A 20491-nucleotide genomic window follows, 5' to 3' on the forward strand; every position below is an offset into this window, starting at 1 on the left:
GGATTCTCCTTCAAGTCTTCACTGGAAGAAATTGATTCCTGATTCCTGGCCTCCAGAGTTGTGAGGGGACACACAGCAGTGGTCTTACAGTCATTGTTGATGCCTGCTTCTCATAGCTTCTCCAGAAATCCCACGTAATTCTTACCCTCGCACTGTCTGTACCTGTCTCCCAAATCTGAGCGCCATGAACTTAATACCCAGCGATGATCAAAGTTTAAAATTTGATGTTGATCTGGATTCTTTCTCACAAGTACTGAAACTTTAAGAAGCTCTACCTAAGCCGGGCGGTGGTGGCGCACGCCTTTAATCCCAGCACTCGGGAGGCAGAGGCAGGCGGATCTCTGTGAGTTCGAGACCAGCCTGGTCTACAGAGCTAGTTCCAGGACAGGCTCCAAAACCACAGAGAAACCCTGTCTCAAAAAAAAAAAAAAAAAAAAAAAAAAAAAAAGAAGCTCTACCTAGACCCTGGAGCACTTAAAACATACAGGGCACAGTGGTTAAGAACACTTGCTGCTTTTGAAGAGGTGTGGGTTTGGTTTCCAGTACTCACAACCACCCCTGTGTGAACCAGGCATGCACGTGATGCAATACATACATGTAGGAAAAATACTCATATACATAATAGAGAATAAATATATATTAAAAAACGTTAAACTTGCATTTCTCTCCTGAGGAAAAAGATGAAGAGCTTCAGATGTTGAAAGAATTGAGTACACATACCCCTGAAGAAAACCAGAAGCCAGGCCTCTCCCAAACATCCAGCCTGAGGCTGGTCCACCACCCCAGTACTCTCCAGCACAGACGACCTAAGCAGAAGCCTCGGTGACCGTGTGCCCATGGATGTTAGGACTGTCCAGACTGTATTATCCCTCAACTTCACAAACATCAGGAACTTCTGGATCCCTAAATCCATGAGAGTTCTTAGGGTCCCTGTGGGAATTCTGGGCCTCTCAGGCAACCAGGAACAGCCAACATAGGCCTGTGACTTAAGAACCACAGCTCCAAGTTAAGCAATGATGACACATGCCTTTAATTCCAGCACTTAGGAGGCAAAGGCAGGCAGATCTTGGTGAGTTTGAGGCCAGCCTGGTCTTCAGAGTGAGTTCCAGGACAGCTAGACTGTTACACAGAGAAACCCAGTCTCAAAAAAAAAAAAAAAAAAAAGGAGAAGAAGAAGAAGAGAAGAATCACAATCCCAGCTATTGTAGGGACAAGGCCATAAGGTAGATCAGGGCCCAGGAGATAAGGCCAGGCAACTCTTACCCAGGGTAGGAGCCCAGAGCTATGAAGTCAATTCAGCTGTCCCTGACTATGGGAGCAGCAGGCAGGACCCAACCTCAACTCTAGTGCTTGCTTACCAGGTGTACTGGGCAGTCAACTGCAGCCAAACAAAAAGAACAAGGTGACAAATAGTTCAAAACTTAAGGCCTGGGTTTTATAGACTGCCTCACAATGCTCCATAAAAGACCTGCACACCCGGCAGAGCAGAACGACTCACACACGTGTACAATGATGTGCGCTAATAAGGTCAGAAGAGCATACTGGATGTACTCCTGGGTCCTGTTTGACAGACACAACACACAAACTGTGAGAATAAACAGAATGGTCTCACAAGATATACTGAAAGGCTACCAGACAAAGCCATGTGGGGTCCAAGAAAAGGGCCAAAGCCCAGGCTTTCTGTTCTGCAATAGGTCTTCGCAGTAAACATTTCACATGGTGGCTTTGCCAATAAAGAGAATGACTGCAACAAAGACAAGTATAAGAACATATTTCCAAATCACCTGCAGCCACACATAGCTCTGCTACCATAAAAGTTCTGGTAAAGCCGGGTGGTGGTGCACGCCTTTAATCCCAGCACTCGGGAGGCAGAGGCAGGAGGATCTCTGTGAGTTCGAGGCCAGCCTGGTCTACAAGAGCTAGTTCCAGGACAGGCTTGGACAGGCTCTAAAGCTACAGAGAAACCCTGTCTCGAAAAACAAAAACAAAACAAAACAAAAACAAAAAATGCTGGTAAACATGAGCACCTATGGGGAGAGAATCTCAAGGCGGTGTCTGATCATGTCTGGCCTTGGCTTCAATTCTGGCTGACCTCTATACACCTAATCGTGCGTCTGAACCATGGAGCAGCTGTAAAACAGTCTGTGTATGTCTATCCTCACATTCACAGCACATGAACGGCTGCTAGGAAGCTCGCCTGTGCTAAGATCCTTCGGATTGGCTGGCACTGCACTAGTGGGCAGCAAGAGATGCAATAGGAAGATGCAAGGAAGATGCAAGGAAACCCACTGATACCACACATGACCTATGGCCCAACTCTTAAATACCCTTGGAATATCTATTCCTTTGGGGTACACTCCACAGCAAGGGTAGCCTTGGTCTGAAAGGAAGGCTTGAGAGAAGGCACAATAAACACAGAAGCTGAGATGCCCCAGAGCCCCAAGCAGGATATAGGTATCTGGTTGGGAAATCTTCTGCCCCAACCTCCTCCAGAGGTCCTTTAAGAAACAACCACATTAGCCAGACAGTGGTGGTGCCTGTCTTTAATCACAGCACTAGTGAAGCAGAGACAGGTGATTCTCTAAATTCAAAGCCAGTCTGGTCTACAGAGTGAGTTCCAGGACAGGCTCCAAAGCTACAGAGAAACCCTGGATTGAAAAATAAAAAAAAGCACTCGGGAGGCAAAGGCAGGCGGATCTCTGTGAGTTCGAGACCAGCCTGGTCTACAGAGCTAGTTCCAGGACAGGCTCCAAAGCCACAGGGAAACCCTGTCTCGAAAAACCAAAAAAAAAAATAAATAAATAAAAGATAAGAGGTAATAAAGTAAACAGTATCAGTATGTTTCAATCTCAGGCCCCTTGAGAACCATCCCATGGTATACAGGCAGAACAGTAGAGGAGGGACGGTACAGAAGGACGTGCCGGAACTTCACCCGGTAAGCCACAGCCTCGTGGCAATACACAAAATAATAGAAATGTTAATTTAAGATATAAGAGCTATCTAGAAATATGCTTAAGCCATTGACCATAGTTTCTGTGTCCGTGTGGCCAGGAAACGAAAGAGCAATCTCTGCCTACACATGCTCACAAATGTGTTAATAAAACGAAAATTTTTTTTTTTTTTTTTTGGTTTTTTAGAGACAGGGTTTCTCTGTGGCTTTGGAGCCTGTCCTGGAACTAGCTCTGTAGACCAGGCTGATCTTGAACTCACAGAGATCCGCCTGCCTCTGCCTCCCGAGTGCTGGGATTAAAGGAGTGCGCCACCATCGCCCGGCTTAAAACGAAAATTTTTAAAAGGAAAAAAAGAGAGAATGAAAAGACAAAGCATGTCCTGGAATCCCAACCAGGAATTTAGGGCAATCTGGGACACACCAACTCCAAAACAAAAAAGGAAAAGTACAGACCAACCTGGAGAGAGCTAAGGAAAAAGATCTGGAAAGGGCCACAGGAAACCCTGTTGACAAATCTCAGAGGAAATCACAAGAACATGGAAGTGGGAAACAACTTCACTACACTTTGCAAAACCAACAGCAATGCTAATTCTCACCCATTCATTCAGGTTCTTATTGCTGTTTTAATCTCATCAGAGAGAATCCGGGACTAGGGAAGAGGTTCTTGATCTAAACCAGTGATTCTCAACCTTCCTACTGTAACCCTACTGTTCCTCATGTTGTGGTGACCCCACCAACTATAAAATTATTTTGGGGATGGGCGGTGGTGGGCACACCTTTAATCCCAGCACTCGGGAGGCAGAGGCAGGTGAATCCCTTAAGTTCGAGGCCAGCCTGGTCTACAAGATCTAGTTTCAGGACAGTTAGGACTGTTACACAGGGAAACCCTGACTCAAAAAAACAAAAAGAACCAAAACAAAACATAAAAGTATTTTTGTTGCTATTCCATAACTGTAATTTTTCTACTGTTATGAACTGAACTGTAAATATCTGATGTGCGACTCATGTGAAAGGGTCTTTTGACCCAGAGGGTTGCGACCCACAGGTTGTGCTAGACCCTTACTTAAACATTCGCAACCAAATCCACTAAGCCTTTGACTCAGACCTGGGCTGAAGGCAACTTGCTCAGAAAGGCCTTCCCCTCAGCACCTCAACATCCCACACCCTCCCCTGAACATGAGGGCAGAGGCTCTGCATTTGAATGTGGGTGCTTCTCACCTTGCCTGAGACCTTAGCATCCTAGGAATGTGGACTCCTGATCCATACGTTCCAAAGGTTCCAGTCAGTTTAGTCCCTTCCCCTCATATTCCAGGCACCCAAGGTGGAATAAAATGTCACTGCATCTGGCCCTATGTTCCCTTCCCATCTATTTACTTAGCTTTCCTCCTGCCCTCTAGTCCAACAGGTTGTGCTTGCCTTGAACTCTGAAGTGAAGTCAACCTCAACCACCTAGAGGCTGCTCACTGTCCAATCTTCCCTGAACAACCCTGAATCACAGCATGCCTCTGCTATGATGGCCTATGCAATTAGAGTTCAACACACACCAAATGAGGGAAGGCAGAGGATGTTGTGATCAATGTTTGACAACAGAGGAGACAGAGGCACAGAGAGGTCATGAGTTTAGGTCATACAGCCAATGAGATGTGCTCACTGTCCCCCTGTGCCCTTGTCCTTCAAGCAAAGTGACAAGACAATGCCTCATAGTGTGCATACTCTAAGAAACCCAGCAGTTCCTGGGCCCAGTGAGGGAGCATCAACTTGCTGGATGGTTTTGATCATCACCCCTGTAAGGGAGCAAGAAAGGCAGAAAAAAGATCATTGCCATGCATGAGAAAGCATACTAATTGTGCCTGGTAAAAACTCTTCTTGACCCCTCACAGGACAGGTGTTGCCAGTCCACAAAGTGCTGACACACTGCCCCTAAACCCAGCTCCATGATGCAACCTGCAAGATCAAAACATCATAGGTCCTAGAAGAACAGTGCTGTCAGGAAAGCCACCCCACACCCAGGCTCCAGGCCTCCTGCTAAGTGGGAGGCAGTGAGGGCAGCAGACCTACAGCTTGCCAATTGTCAAGGGTAAATCCACCCCGCTACAGTGAACTGTTCACTGGCCCCGGGGTTGAATCCATAAGTGCACACAGACCAGGACTTCTCTTTGCTCTAGAAGGAGCTCCCAGTCTACTCCTCTCTAGGGCTCAAACCTTTATGTAACCTAACACGGGAAGAGATGCTGACAGGACAGGAAGGCGAGGGAAGTCACCCCTAGAAGGGCTCTTGACTTATCTGCAGACTAGAGACAAGAGGCCCAGTCATCACCTTACCTCACTCAGGACACCCTGAGGACAGGCAGGAGCGAGCATGCAGAGGAACTCTGGCAAGTGAAGACGCTTCTAGTAATGTTACCCACACTCTTTTTGCCTGAAGGATACCTGTGGCTCCCCAACTCCGAGCATGAAGGAGGGATAACAATGGCAAATCAAGTCAAGCACAACACTGAGTACAAAAGATTCTAGCTCCTCTGTCTCCACAAGCTTAGCCTTTATAGCCATTTTCTGTAAGTTTCCACAACCTCCAGGATGGCCCCAGCTGCTGGGCACAGGAGGTGGCTGCATGCAGGGCAGATGGAATAATTCTACAGCCCTTTATGGAAAGCAGTCAGTAGGATACACCAAATGTTCCCAAGTAACAAAACAACCCAGAAACAAGTGTCAGGTCCCAAAGAAACGGAGAACAAATGGCTCTCACCCCCACCCCCAACCTAAAACCTCTCCTGTGCCTCAGCTTCATCTCCTTTCACCCAGCTTCTGATTCCTACAGAACCCAGCCATTCTGGCCACACAATCTCTTGGTTCTTTAGCTCCTTCACTCTTGATTCCTGGTCCTCCCCACAGTTCAGTCCAGTCCAGATGCCCTGGCTGAATTCTCCCTACATCTACAATAAAAGCTTTCTCACTCTACCTTGGAGACATACTGCCCTCATTTCCTTTATCTGATGCTGAAACCCAGGAGAAGCATATAGGAGTCTCAGTCCCAGGAGCTTAGTCTCTCTCCTAACTAAACAAAGCTACTAACCTGACTCTCCCAAGGTATGTATGGATCATTTGTTTCTGCTGGTTTCTGCCATCACCAAATCCACTCCAAATTCTAGTGTCTGCCTCTTCAGCCACTTCTTCCCTCCACCTGTTCTAATCAACCATCTCTTATTGTCTACTCGGGAAGTGTCTCTCTGGTCCTGAAGCCTGCTATGCCCTCCTTGGGAGCCCATCACCCAATCTCTCCATCTCTCTGGCCTGCTATGCCCCCATAGGCATGTCCTCCCCACTGCTGGAAACCTCCCTTTCCCCCAAAGCCTGCCCCACTCCAGCCCTTTGGCTGTTTTCTGCCCTACCTTTTCCTCCACTACTGGGAGGAGCTGCTGCTCTCTGCCACACTGCTGTGCCAGAAAGCTCCGCTCAGCCTACTGGGCCTGTCATGTGGAAAGGGACACCTCTCCTTTGACAAATTTCTTGGTCCCCTTGGGGACGACTTGGATTAACGTTCACCTCCTCAGGAGCAGCAGTGCCATAGCTTCTGTAAGTCCTCTAAGACACCAGAACCCTCCCCAGAAGGAACTCCTGTCCTAGAAGTCCCGCTGCATCCCACCCCTCCCGGGCCTTAGATATGGCCTTTCTCTCTTCCTCTTCTGACTCGGAGATTTGAAAGCCTCATTGTCTAAAAACGGCTTGACCTCAGTACAGCTCAATGGCCAAAAATTAGCACACTCAATTTTCAAATTCTCTCATATGGTGACAATTTCTGCCACTGAACAAACAAACAATCCCCAAATCTCTGACATCTCAACTTTCTCTGTTCTATACTTCTTAAAGCCTCTTATCGCTAAGGTTTCTCTACTTTCCAATCTTAAAAACCTTTTATTTCTAAGATTTCTTTGTTCTCTGCTCTCCAAAAATCTCTTAAGACTATGCTGTAAGCTATTAGGATTTGTAAATTCATTGGATATGGTTAAAAAATCTGTAATATCTGTAAGAGAAGGGGCTGGAGAGATGGCTCAGCGGGTAAGAGCACTGACTGCTCTTCCATAGGACCTGAGTTCAGTTCTCAGCAATCATATGATGGTTCACAACTATCCATAGTGAGATCTGGTGTGCTCTTCTGGCCTATAAGTAGACATACAGGCAGAAAACTATATATATAATAAATAGTCAGATGGTGGTGGCGCACCTTTAATCCCAGCACTCGGTAGGCAGATGCAGGTGGATCTCTGTGAGTTTGAGGCCAGTCTTGTCTACAGTAAGTTCCAGGACAGCCAGGACTGTTACACAGAGAAACCCTGTCTGGAAAAACAAAAATAAACAAACAAAAATCAATGGAGTTCTGATAACCTATTACTCTAGCCCTGGTAAATCACTATCCTAGCCACAAGTTCAGAATTCTAAGTTTCCTTCAGCTGTTTTCTAAGTATAGACTTAAGGTGTGTTTCAGCATGCTGAAAACCATACACCCAATCTAGATTTACAGCCCTCTGGACAGGAGAGAGTGGACATGCTTTAAACCCAAAACCATAGCTTTTGCTATGACTCAAAGGGGTGAGTCTACTGCTTTTTCTACAATGTGGATTCCATACAGAGTACAAACAGTAGTGATGCTAATATATCTAAAACTTTTATCTTTTTCTGTAAACTTAAAAAATTCTTATAAGCAAACCAGACAGTGGTGGAGCACACCTATGATCACAGGGGGTACACAGCAAGATTTTGTCTCAAAACAAAACAAAGAACAACAAAAACCCCACCCAAACAAACAACAACAAAAAATCATGTAAGGTTCAGCAAGTTGCGACTTGGATTCACCTGTCATGGGTCAAATTGACTCCAAATAAGTATTCCTATCAATCAACAGCCTAAGCTTCCCCTCTACTGCCTGTCCTGAGAGTGGGCTTCTCCTTTCTCTGGTCTTGGAAATCCTCTCCTCCCCTAACTACGGGGACCATGGGCCTGGAAGTTTCAGCCGTACATCCAAGACACATATTTTCCTCCCAGCTCCTTAACTTTATCTTCTGTCCCTAGTCTATATCCATCTCAACAGATATGCAATCAAATGAAGAGTGTGAAATGCTCCTACAACATGGCAGCCCCAAGGGTTCCCTCAGAAACTGCATCCCAGCCTGCTCCAAAGCAGCTTGCACTTCACTAGGCCCAGGTGGTTCTTGAGAACCTGGGCAGTGAGTAAAATAGATGTCCCTCAGCCCACACTTGAGAGGGTCAGGCAAATATCATGACAGGCCCCTAATAACTCAGTTAAAAATTAGGCCTCAGTTCCCACCTCCTGGAACTGAACAAGTCAGTTCCTGAGGAAGACCCAACAAAGGGCCATCGATCACCAACTGCCCCGACAGTAAGGGGCAATCGATCGCCAACTGCCCCAACAGTAAGGGGCAATTGATCACCAACTGCCCCCACAGTAAGTGCAAGGGTAATGGCAAGCACTAAGCCAGAGCCAATCCCCCACCAACCACCCACACACATACACACACCAGGTACCTCAAAGCAATAACCAAATAAGGACAAAGCCTGGGATTTGTCCAGATTTGCCCATGCCTACTAGCCCTAACCAATTAGAAGCGTACTAATATGCCCACTTGCATAAACCAATCCTAAGCAGAACAATCACACTGCTTTTAGAATTCCTTTATTATATATAAAAGAGTATGCACGCTTTTCTTGGGGGGTCACTATTCGCCATTTTTGCCTTTGTGTTGGATGTGCTGTCCCAGCATGCTGGTACCTTGAAATAATAAATGCTCTTGCTGACTGCATACGTGGATGGTGGTCTTTTGTGGCACATCTCCAGGACCCCCTAACAGCATTCCCACCTCCCTTCCCAGCCTTTGGCCAACACTGCAGCCTTCCTGCACCCTGACAACAAAGCTCTAATCTCAGCTGAGAAGCAATTATAGAAGAGACAAAGTTGCCCCTTCTCATCAACAAAAGGCTGGGATTTCAGGTCCCAAGGAAACAGAGAACAAATACTAACTGCCATGCCTGGTTTTTTTTTGTTTTTTTTTTTTTGTTTTTGTTTTTGTTTTTGGTTTTTCGAGACACGGTTTCTCTGTGCCTTTGAAGCCTGTCCTGGAACTAGCTCTGTAGACCAGGCTGGTCTTGAACTCACAGAGATCTGCCTGCTTCTGCCTCACGAGTGCTGGGATTAAAGGTGTGCGCCACCATCGCCCAGCATGCCATGCCTGTTTAATACAGCAAAGCACGTGTTGGCCAGGCTCTCCCGGCAGCACGGGTGCCTGAGTCCTCTCAGCACTCCTCATCCCACTCCCAACCCTCAATCTCTACAGCCTCCGAGCTCGCTTCCCTTCTGTTCAGCTGCACATCCAAAAAGCCCCGCCCCCTCAGAGACTCGCTGAACAAAGACAAGGCACCAAAACATTCAGATCCACATTCTTGGTGACTATCACAACTTCCTCCATTGTTGCCGCGGGCAGCCCAAGTCCCCACTAAGTGCTCAGCTTTTGACTACACCTGTGGTGGGCACATCATCACCCCTCACCCACAACTTATAAAGTCTCCCTGCTTTATTTAGTTCAGGGGTGCAACTTCATTGGCCTCAATCTCTGTGACTGGAGAACCCACCTGGGAGTTGCTCTGCTCAAATAAACTTGTATTTTTTTCAATTCATCTTGATCTGGTTTACTGTGTAGGTAAGAAACTTTTGGGGGTGGGGGTGGCAGAAAACCTATTCCCTTCTCCCAGCTTTACTTTCCTATAAAAACCTGCCACCTCAGTTACTCATTCTCGTTGCCCTCTTGGTCCTCTTCTATTGACTCGTGGTCCCCTCTCTTGTCGCTCTCTTCTCATCCCCTCCCACCCGCCATGCCTCAGTCTATTCTGCAGGCCATGTTCAGTCTGTAGTTTCCCTCATGTCTACAATACAAACCTGCTCCTCAACCATGCCTAGAAGCAGTCATGTCCTTGCTTTCATCCAGCAAGCAGGTAGACAGGTGCATGGGATCCAGACTGAAGTAACACCAGGCAGGCCCACAGAGCAGCCACCCTTGATTTGAAGGTGGTATAGGCAGGAGTCAGCACTGCCCAGAGTCATCCAGAAGACTTCCAAGACTCATACCAAACAGACTCTGGCGGGCCCAGGGCTGGTCCCTTGAAGAGAGCTGGCTTTCAAGGCATGAGGTCTAGAAGCTACACCTGGTTTCCGTCAGGGAGCTGGGCCACAAGAGGCAAGCAGCCTTTCAAGGACCAGAGTAAGTTGTGGGCACAGGCATAAAACCTCTGTTCCCAGATGTCTAGCCCAGTGTTCTCCTGACAGTTTGGCTGGCGGCTCCCACCGAGTGAGATTGGAACAGAGCCCCAGTAAGATACGACTGACCAGCAACTCTCCCTGGCATATTTGTTGCAGGGAGCATTGAAAACAAAGAGGCTCCCAAACTGCGAGAAGGGCACACCTCCACACCTAACCCATTATGGTGCCCAAGCTGGTCTCGAACTTAAAGGCTCAAGTCTCCTCCCTCAGCCACTTAAGGGACTAGGCTACACTTTGCCTCAGCTTTTATACTTTTGGGGGTGTATGTGAAAAACTGGGGATAAAACCCAGGGCCTCATACGAGCTAGACAAAGGTCTCCCACTGCACTGCACACACCTCCAGTCCATGAGGTAGAGTCCTGGAACTCTGCCTCTAACAGAGGCTTCAGCCCCACCCAAGGCAAGGGGACTTGGCCTGTGCCACACATCTAAGGAAAGAGGAATACCTCTAGGTAAATGGAGACACTATTGCAGAAACTGCCCCAGTGTCTGCAGGTTGATGACAGGGAAAGAAATGTGGGCTACCCAAGACCATGGAGGGTTACTCAGCTACTGCAATGAATGGAACTCACATACCACCAGAAGGTAGGTCACAGGTCTGAGCCCCCCACCTCTCCTCCATTGCTTCTTTTCAGTGACCTGGTAGGTTGTGATTTCTTCAAATAGTAGGGCAAGGCAGAGGGCACCACATGCCGGCCATTTAAGTGTTTGGCTCTAGTGACCACACCTGCTTTGGTCCTCAACTTGGAGGCCTTCCAGCTGTGTGAGGAAACGGGCGGGCGGGCCTCAGCCTCTGCATTTTCAAGGACACAGCTGATTAGAGAGCTCCAAGTAGGCAGGCGCATGACCTCAATGCAGAGTCCTCCAGGTGCTGCTACCATGCTGACCTGAGTACTGGGACTTCACAGAAGTCAGAGGGGAAACCTGTGTTAGAACCACATTCCTGTGTCCCAAGGACCTCACACTTTTCATATAAGCATAAAGATTCCCAGACTTGGGTGCCCTCACCTGAGTTCCTGTCTGACTCACTTCCTGAGAATGAACCTTCAGGGACACATAGCAGGACTGTTGGGTCACTCTGTCCTCTCCACCCCATGGCAGACAGGGCACACAGGACTCTTCAGTGAGATCACAGATCTGCAAATGTGGCTTGATCAACTCCATATATAAAATGCCAAAGCAGAGAGAATCTGCCTCTGCCTCCCAAGTGCTGGGATTAAAGGCGTGCGCCACCATCGCCCGGCCTAAGATTTTTTTTTTTTTTTTTTTTTTTTTTTTGGTTTTTCGAGACAGGGTTTCTCTGTGGCTTTGGAGCCTGTCCTGGAACTAGCTCTGTAGACCAGGCTGGTCTCGAACTCACAGAGATCCGCCTGCCTCTGCCTCCCGAGTGCTGGGATTAAAGGCGTGCGCCACCATCGCCCGGCCCGGCCTAAGATTTTTAAAGATTTAAATAGATGTAGAGCCAGACATGGCATGACACACCTATACCCCAGAAGGCTAAGGTAGGAGGATAATGAATTTGAGGCCAGCCTGTGTTAGAGGCCTACTCAGGGGTGCAATAAAACTATACAGACATACACAAGAGATGATTATTATGCTTATGAGTATAAATAGTCAGCATAAGGATGGCCATTCTCCCCACATGGATGCATAATCTCTACCCAATCCAACTGTTTTTGTAGACATTGACAAACATACAATTTCTACGGACACATAAAGAATCCCAAGTCATTTTAAGAAAGAACCACTATAGAGAACTTGTTCTTGTAGCTGGCCTCCATTAATCAGCCATGTGCTGCTACTAGCATTATGTAGACCAGGCTTTCCCACTGTGGGCTCTTTGGACCCCCAAATTCTTTATTCTGAGGGCTGTCCTGTGGCCTGTACCTACTAGATGCCAGTAACACATATACACCCCGGGCTGTGCCAAACTATGCACTGCCAAATGCAAGCCTCAGGAAGTGGGGGGAGGGGGTTGACAAAACTGTCTCAGTTGAGAAACACTGGGAAAGAATTACAAAGGAAAGGGAGAGAATGTTGTCCAGAAATAAACCATTTTGCATTTATGATAAACCGAGTTTGGACAGAGATGCAGAGGCCCCTGACGGAAAGAGGATGGTCTTTACATGAAATGAAGACATGGCAGCATGGCTCAACTTGCTACCATGTTTGACGACCTGAGTTCAATCCCCAGGTCCCACGTAGTATAAGAACCAACTCCAGCAAGTTATTCTCAGACATCACTCTTTCCTTTTTTTTTTTTTTTTTTTTTTTTTTTTTGATTTTTTCAAGACAGGGTTCCTCTGTAGCTTTGGAGCCTGTCCTGGAACTCCCTCTGTAGACCAGGCTGGCCTCGAACTCACAGAGATCCGCCTGCCTCTGCCTCCCAAGTGCTGGGATTAAAGGCGTGCGCCACCACCGCCCGACGACATCACTCTTTCTTAAACCAGAAAAAATTAGGATGACTGAGAAAACAACTCGGTGGGTCAAGGGGTGCATGGCAAATGTGAAGGCCAGAGTTTGGATCAGTGTCCACGTAAAGGCTGGGTGAACACAGGAGCAGAGTTGGGTATGCCCAGAGCAACGTGAACAGCTAGAATAGCCAAATTTGGCCAGTTCTGAGTTCGAGTGAGAGATCCTGCCTCAATATAGAGGGCAGAGAGCAAAAAAGAAAAGAAACCCACACACATTTATAAGCATGCATATGACATGCACAAACTCACCGCCACCACCCACCAAGGTAAAGAGAACCTGTGAAACTTAATCCAAAAGCATTATTCACTTTGAAAAACTGCTAAACTGAGCCATCCAATCTGTAATCCCAGAAGGAAAGAAGCTGAAACAGGAGGATATCCATGAGAGAGGGAGAGAGGCCTCATGGGCGATGTATTAAGTTCCAGGCCAGATGGCCTACAAAATAAAACTCTATCAGAAAACAAAAACAAAATATCTATCGAACAAACCAAAGAGTTAGAGGTATCGCAGTGGTTAAGAGCACTTGTTCTCACAGAGGACCAAATGGTGACTCATGACAGTCTCTAACTCCAGTTCCAAACGATCACGTCTTCTGACTTCCAGGGGCACAGGCACACATGTGGTACACACACATACATATAGGCAAAACATTAACATAAATGACTCAATCTTTAAGTAGGTAAGAGCTGGCTGCTTTCCTAGAAGACCTGGACTGGATCCCTAGCACTCCTATGGTACCTCACAACCGTCCATAATTCCAGTTCCAGGAGATCAGCCACCCTCTTCTGGCCTCCACGGACACCAGGCAGGCATGTGGTACACAAACATGCATATAGGCCATGCAGTGGTGGCACACACCTTTAACCCCAGCACTTGGGAGGCAGAAGCAGGCAGATCTCAGTGAATTCGAGACCAGCCTGGTCTACAAAAGTGAGTTCCAGGACAGCCAAGACTGTTCCACAGAGAACCCGTCTTGAAAAACAAAACAACAACAAAATGTACGTAGACAAAACACCCATATACATAAAACTAAATTAATCCCAGCAACTAGGACGTAAAGATCTTCATGAGTTCCAAGGCCTGGCCTACATAGAGAACTCCAGGCTGTGAGGGACATAGGGGTGGCACAGACATCTCTGTGCTCACAGATATGCAGCAGGGGAACCTGGAATGTTAAGCACACAGGGTTGTTCCTTCAAGGGAAGGGATTCCAGAACTTGGAATCTGAGGCAGGAGGATCCTGAGTTCTAGTCAGCACAGGTTACACAGAAAATTCCAAGCCAACCTAATGAACAGTAGTCTCCAGAAGATATCATCATTATGTTAAGCCAAAGATACAATACCTCTAGATTGTATGATTCTATTTATGTGAAATGTCCAGAAAAGGAAAAATGCAAAGCAGAAAACTAAACCCTGACTCTGCTGTTAAGACTGACTACAAACAGGTACAGACTAACTGTGGGGAGAGAAAGGTCACAATGGGTTATGGTGGCTGAACAATCTACCTACTTACTAGAAATCCTTTCATGCGGCTGGGTGGTGGTGGCACACGCCTTTAATCCCAGCACTCGGGAGGCAGAGGCAGGCGGATCTCTGTGAGTTTGAGGCCAGCCTGGTCTACAAGAGCTAGTTCCAGGACAGGCTCCAAAACCACAGAGAAACCCTGTCTCGAAAAACCAAAAAAAAAAAAAAAAAAGAAAGAAAAGAAAAATCCTTTCATGCTTCCAATGGATCAGTTATATGGTACACAAGTTATACCTCAACAAAGCTGCTCAGGGTGGAACAAACAGGATGAAAACAAAGCAGATATATTTGAATTCAAGTTCAGCATTGTTGACAGCACATGAAAAACTCCCTAAGGAAGAAAACTGGACCACATGAGAAGTTAAGCATTACTTGGGGAGTTGTAGAGATGCTGAGTGGTTAGGGATACTTGTTGCTCTTCCAGAGGATCTGGGTTCAATTCCCAGGACCACATGGTGGTTTACTCCAGTTCCAAGATATCCAACACTCTCTTTTAGCCTCCTCGGGCACCACGCATTCACATGGTGCAGACAAAACATTCACACATAAAATCAAAAATGAATACATCTAAAAAAATTTTTTTTTATTGCTTGAGCTCAAATGATGGCTCAGCAGTTAAGAGTACTTGTTGCAGTGGTGGTGTTTGCCTTTAATCCCAGCACTCAGGAGACAGAGGCACAGGAGCTCTGTGAGTTGGAAGGCCCCCAAGAAAGACCACACAGAGAAACCCCACCTTGAGGGGTGGAGCGGGGGAGGTACTTGTTGCTCTTGCACCTGACCCAAGTTCAGTTCCCAGGACCAACATGGTAGACAGCAACACTCTGTCCAGAGGAGCCAATTCCCTCCTCTGGCCTCCACAGACACTGCATGCACTTAGCACACAGACACACACAAAATAAAAATGATACTGTTTTTGAGACAGGGTCTCGCTGTGTATCCTTGGCTGGCCTGGAACTTGCTGTATAGATCAGGCTGGCCTAGTCTACATAGAGATCCTACTGCCTCTGTCTCATAGAGCTATGACTAAAAGTTTGCACCACCTAAACAAACAGCTTTAAGGAAAACAACGACTCAAGGAGGTTGTGACACACACCTTTAGTCCCAGCACTTAAGAGGCAGAGGCAGATGGATCACTTTGAGTTCGAGGCCAGCCTGATCTACAGAGCGAGTTCTAGGACAGCCAGGGCTACAGAGAAACCCTGTCTCAAAAACACAAAAAGGAAAGGAAAGGAGGAAGGAAGAAAATAAAAACTATCACCTTCTCCTCAAAATAATCAAGAAACCAGCAGAAGTCTGAAAAGGCAGTTTCATAAAGTTGAATGATTGATTCATGGGAGCACCCCTCAAACGTTCTTCAACATTTCTGTCATCCCCAGTTCATGCACCAAGATCCTGAGGTTCCCATGTTAAATGAATAACAATGAAAGACACATTGTCTACATAGTTGTCTAGAAGGCTATGGAACAAACTAGCACTCCGAGGTGCCAGCCCCAGTACCAAACGCACACCAAATGAAAATCTCTAAACTGGGCAGGCCCAGAACTCAGAGATATGAATGGCAGCCCAGTCAAGCCCAGGTGGCCAATGGATTTCAGCTGCTGTGCCACAGCTGGCTAAGATATTCTGGGGTTGTTGGCCGAGTACCATAAGCAATCAGAATGCCTGATAGAGTGGATCTGTATGCACACATATGCCACACATTGTTGTTTGTCCTACTGCCTGAGAAAGGGACATTAAGACTACTCAGGTGTCAGGTGAGGGGGCGTGCCATAGTAAGCTAGCTTTCCAGTATCTGTTACACCAACTGCCAAATACTGTTAGGGTCTGGTCAGTCACCTAGTTACCTTTGAAGCAGTTATAGTAGCTAAAGTAGCTAACATTTGCAGAAGAATCCTTAAGTGCCTAGCACTATAAATTAGCAACCCATTTTACAGAAGGGGAAACTGATATGCAGATATCAGTCCTTAAAGTCTCTAAGGGAACCTCTGGAGACACAGCCTGTACTGGAGACTCATGAAGGACATCCTGACAATTCCCAGAACCTCACATGAACAGAGTATTCTCTCAAACTTGAGAGGACATCAGACATACCAGAGAAAAATGGGCTTAAAATGCATTTCCCTAGGCCAAAACAAGTCTTGAAGTTTCACCCAAAATGTTTGAAGGAAGCAGATACTTTTGGACCACACAGGAAGGAAATCTGGTCTAGTTGGTCTGAAAAGCAAGCATCATATTGGACACCCAAAAGACTGGACCTAAAGGCCTGTTTGGAGGCCAGTGATAGGTTCAGTGTTCTAGCCTCCCCCCCCTCCGGAAACTGTATAGAAATAAATGTAGCTAAAGTTCTGTTCAGCCACAAGCATCCATTATCAGGGCAACACGCATTGCTGGGTATGGTGGGGCACACCAGCAATCTCAGCACCAGAAGCTTAAGGCTGGAGAACTACCTCGAGTTTGAGATCAGCTACACAGTGAGTACCAGGCCAGACAGAGCTACATAACAGGGCTTTTGTCTTTAAAACAAAACAAAAACAAAACAAAACAACAACAACAACAAGGCAGGTCTAGGAATGTGACTAAGTTGATAGAGTACTTGACTAGCATGCACAATGCCCTAAATTCAAGTCTCCAGCATCTCATAAAATTGAGCAAAATAGTACGGGTAGAGGCAGGTGGACCAGATGTTCAACATCACTCTCAGCTATATAATGAGTTGAACTAGCCTGGGCTACATAAGAAGATCTGTCCTTATATTTATTTATTTATTTTTTAAAACACAAGAGGAAACAGATAGGATAGGAGCAAGCCTCCTCTGGGAGCCCATATCTGATGTTGGTCCCAGCTCCAATAATCTATGTGTCTGCCCTGAACAAGAAGGCAGAGTTTGCCGGGCGGTGGTGGTGCACGCCTTTAATCCCAGCACTCGGGAGGCAGAGGCAGGCGGATCTCTGTGAGTTCGAGACCAGCCTGGTCTACAAGAGCTAGTTCCAGGAGAGGCTCCAAAACCACAGAGAAACCCTGTCTCGAAAAACCAAAAAAAAAAAAAAAAAAAAAGGCAGAGTTCGATAGTCCTCTCCAACCATTCCAACTACTATCCAGTCCTCCAGGGGGGAACCCCAGTAGCTCCCCATCGATCATCTCCCTGAGTCAAATACTAGTGTCCCGCACCCGAACGCTAGGAAGAAAAGCCTGGGTCCAAATCCGAAAGAGTTGTCACGATCCGGGGCCGGTTTTCATGCCTCCAAAGCCTGCGAACCCGGGAGGTGAGGCAGTCCTCACCGCATTCTGATCCCAGAGATGCCAAAGCTGTGTAGGGCTGTGCAAAGTAACTGGTCCAAGGTCACCAGTTAGGAAGGGGCCGCACAGGGTGCGACAGTGGCCAGTTGGGATAGCCAGGGCCTCAGCCACGCCTCAGACTCCACAGGTACCAGGAAGGGGCACAGGAGGACGGTCCGCCGCAGGACAGGGCGCTCGCTCGTCTTGTCCCCAAGCTTCCTGGTGTCCCCAGCCCCCGCTCCAGCCCGCGCCCCCGGAAGCTCACCCGACTTCGGGGGATAGCGGTAGGCTGAGTTGGCCTGAATGTCGATGTCCTCCACGCCCGCGATGCGGCGACTCAGGATGGAGCCCATGGTGTGCAGTTCGGCTGGCCGGTCGGAGAGGAAGGGGTGACGGCTGCGGCGTTCTCACACCGACATGGCCCAGTGCAGGCCGCACAGAGGCGCGTCCACCGCCGCGGCAGCACCTCCCCACAACCCCCGCCCCCGGACGCCCTGGCCTAGCCTGGCGCCCCGCCCCGTCCCGCAGCTCCAGGGGAAATGGAGTCTGCTCCGGCCTGGCGCGCAGGACCACGGAGCGCGTGCGCACTGTGCTTCCCAGATGACCCTCACGTGAGCTGCCACGACGGGACAAACCAAAAAGTCCATGCTGCGAGGGGGGTATCGCCCACAGATGATGCTAATCTCTGAGGCCAAGATGGATGTTGACCCCAGAATGCCTCAGTCCCTTCATTTTCTATCCAAGGTAGACACTTGTGGAAGCTCCAGCGTCTCCCACATCAACCCAGTCTGATAATCTCTGCATACCACAGCGGCTCTCCCCACTTCCCGAGCTCTTCTCCCGTCCCCCAGCCGCAAAGGGAACACCTTTTACCTGTCTGGAACTGGGTGGCCGCCAAGCTCTTAGAGGAATGCAGAACTTGGTTGGGTCTTGGCTAAAACCCAGATCATCTCTGTCGGTCAAGACATTTGCAATAGGTACGTAATTTTACAGCACCCACTGAACACAGACTTCTCCCCATTTTACACATAGGGAATCTGAGGCACAAAGCAGGGCAGACTGCAAGTAAAGCAAGTTCAAAAGAATCAGGATACCCACTGCCACTATACCTTGGCTTTGACTCTCACACTTCAGTAAGGATGCCAAGAAATCTGTTTTTATGATTTTTAGATAAGGGACTGAGTTTCTTAGACATGCTTCCCAACTTGAACCTGCTGTGCCAGAGCAGCTAGGGATAGCAGCAGGTGAAGCGTCTGGCATATTCACCATAGTCCAAAGTAGAATGGACTACACCTGAACAAAGTCCTCTAGGCTCCTCCCACAAAGGGGTCTGCAAGGGTGCAGAGAAGGTCAGCTGCACAGGCCTTACTGACCTCCTTAAAGAGGGAAGAGGAGTGAAGGCAAGAGACCCTCAAGTGGGGGAGAAGGTAGGGAGCCATAGCGAGAGGAGGGACGCAGCCGAAGCACTCAGATACTATGAGCAGACAGACAGACAGACAGAGAGCAGGCCGAGGGGGTGACCGAAATGGCTGGACGATGGAATAACAGATACAATATATATATATATATATGAACAATCCAACATTCAAAGGACAAAGGGCTAGCCCTGGAAGCAGTGCTGAGGAAAAAGAGTGGCTGTCCAATCAGAGGGCATGCTCAAGGTTGCCATTCACCAGAGATGAGATTTCCCTCAAGGCCATGCTGTTGAGACTAGCAAAGACCCTCCAGGACCCAAGAGGGCCCTCCAACTAAGGAGCATGAATGAGCATCCTAAGAAGCTACATTTCCTGGCTGGGAAGCTCTTTTTCTTCTTACATGGGAACCAAAGTTCCATAGTCTGAAGTGACTTCCTTTGTCCCTCAAGGAGCAGGCTTCACCATCCACCTCTACCGTGCCTCCCACCCCAGCAACCTCCTCCATCCCCAAAGAGTCACGCTTCTGGTTATCCTTCAGCTAAGGCTGCTCCAGAGTCATTAATTGTATGGGAGCTCTCCAAATTTCTTCAAACTCAACATACACCAGCAAATTAGCACTATCAACCAGTAAAGCAAGAAAACCACAATACCTTTGTAAACACACTTAGGACTACAATGGAGATGTGTCTGAACCAATCGAGGCAAGGCCCTGATTATTCAACTACACCAACGATGCAATTTCAATACATCTACCTCACAGGCTGCATTGAAGACAGTCACTGGGAACTACATAGCTCCTCAGCATCCCACCACCCTCTCTGTGACCACGGCACCTATTGCAACCAACTTAAGCTGCAGAGGAACCAGGACTGCCTGGCTCAAGTGCCACAGCCACCACAAAGCTCATAGCAACACTCTCTTGACGGGCATCCCATTCTGTCCATGGCAGAACCAGAATCCACGGACAACTTGAGGCACTGTGCTTGCATTTGCAACTGCACCAGGCTAGTTCAATTACTCAGGATTTCAATTTCACCAGGAATCTTGTACACCAAAATGAAATGACCCCATATATGACAATGAAGAGAATCCAGGTGTTTAATGGAGCCTGAGCACATTTCGTACCCTATGAGATCTACACAGGCTAAACTTCTTTTTTTCCAGACAGTGCCTGTCTGTATTCCGGGCTGGTCTCCAAGTCATGATTTTAAGTGTTGGGAGTATAAGTATGTACAACCACACCCAACTCCAGGACCAAATACTGTTTATATGCTGTCTTGCCTGAGGGATCTACACATATTCTCTCATTTAGTTCTCTGGCATAAGTTCTATTTGCATTCTCAATTTATCCGAGAGGAAAAAGTAAGGCTCAGGCAAGTAAAATGCCCCACTCCAGTCACACATAAATAGAGTGATAGCTAGTGTTCTCAGTCTAACGGAATCTCCAATCACCTAGGAGATGGTCCTCTAACGTGACTGTGTGTATTAACTGATGTGGGACGACACATCTTAACCGTGAGTGGC

At 47.6% G+C, this 20491-nt stretch overlaps 1 protein-coding gene across 4 annotated transcripts in view; it reads right to left on the minus strand.

The window, feature by feature from the left end:
• The window catches only part of Mgrn1 (mahogunin ring finger 1), a 49201-nt gene extending 31123 nt beyond the window's left edge, over positions 1–18078 (minus strand). For 2 of the 4 annotated variants that reach the window (XM_057773484.1, XM_057773486.1), the window contains exon 1: positions 17818–18078. In XM_057773484.1, the coding sequence (XP_057629467.1) occupies positions 17818–17905 (88 nt within the window). In that variant the 5' untranslated portion in view covers positions 17906–18078. The remainder of the gene's footprint in view (positions 1–17817) is intronic. The other 2 variants (XM_057773485.1, XM_057773487.1) reach the window with 2 other exon arrangements.
• Between the last annotated feature and the right edge of the window lie 2413 nt (positions 18079–20491).

The sequence above is a fragment of the Chionomys nivalis genome, chromosome 7 (assembly GCF_950005125.1).
Source record: "Chionomys nivalis chromosome 7, mChiNiv1.1, whole genome shotgun sequence".
In the NCBI taxonomy this organism is placed as follows: Eukaryota; Metazoa; Chordata; class Mammalia; order Rodentia; family Cricetidae; genus Chionomys; species Chionomys nivalis.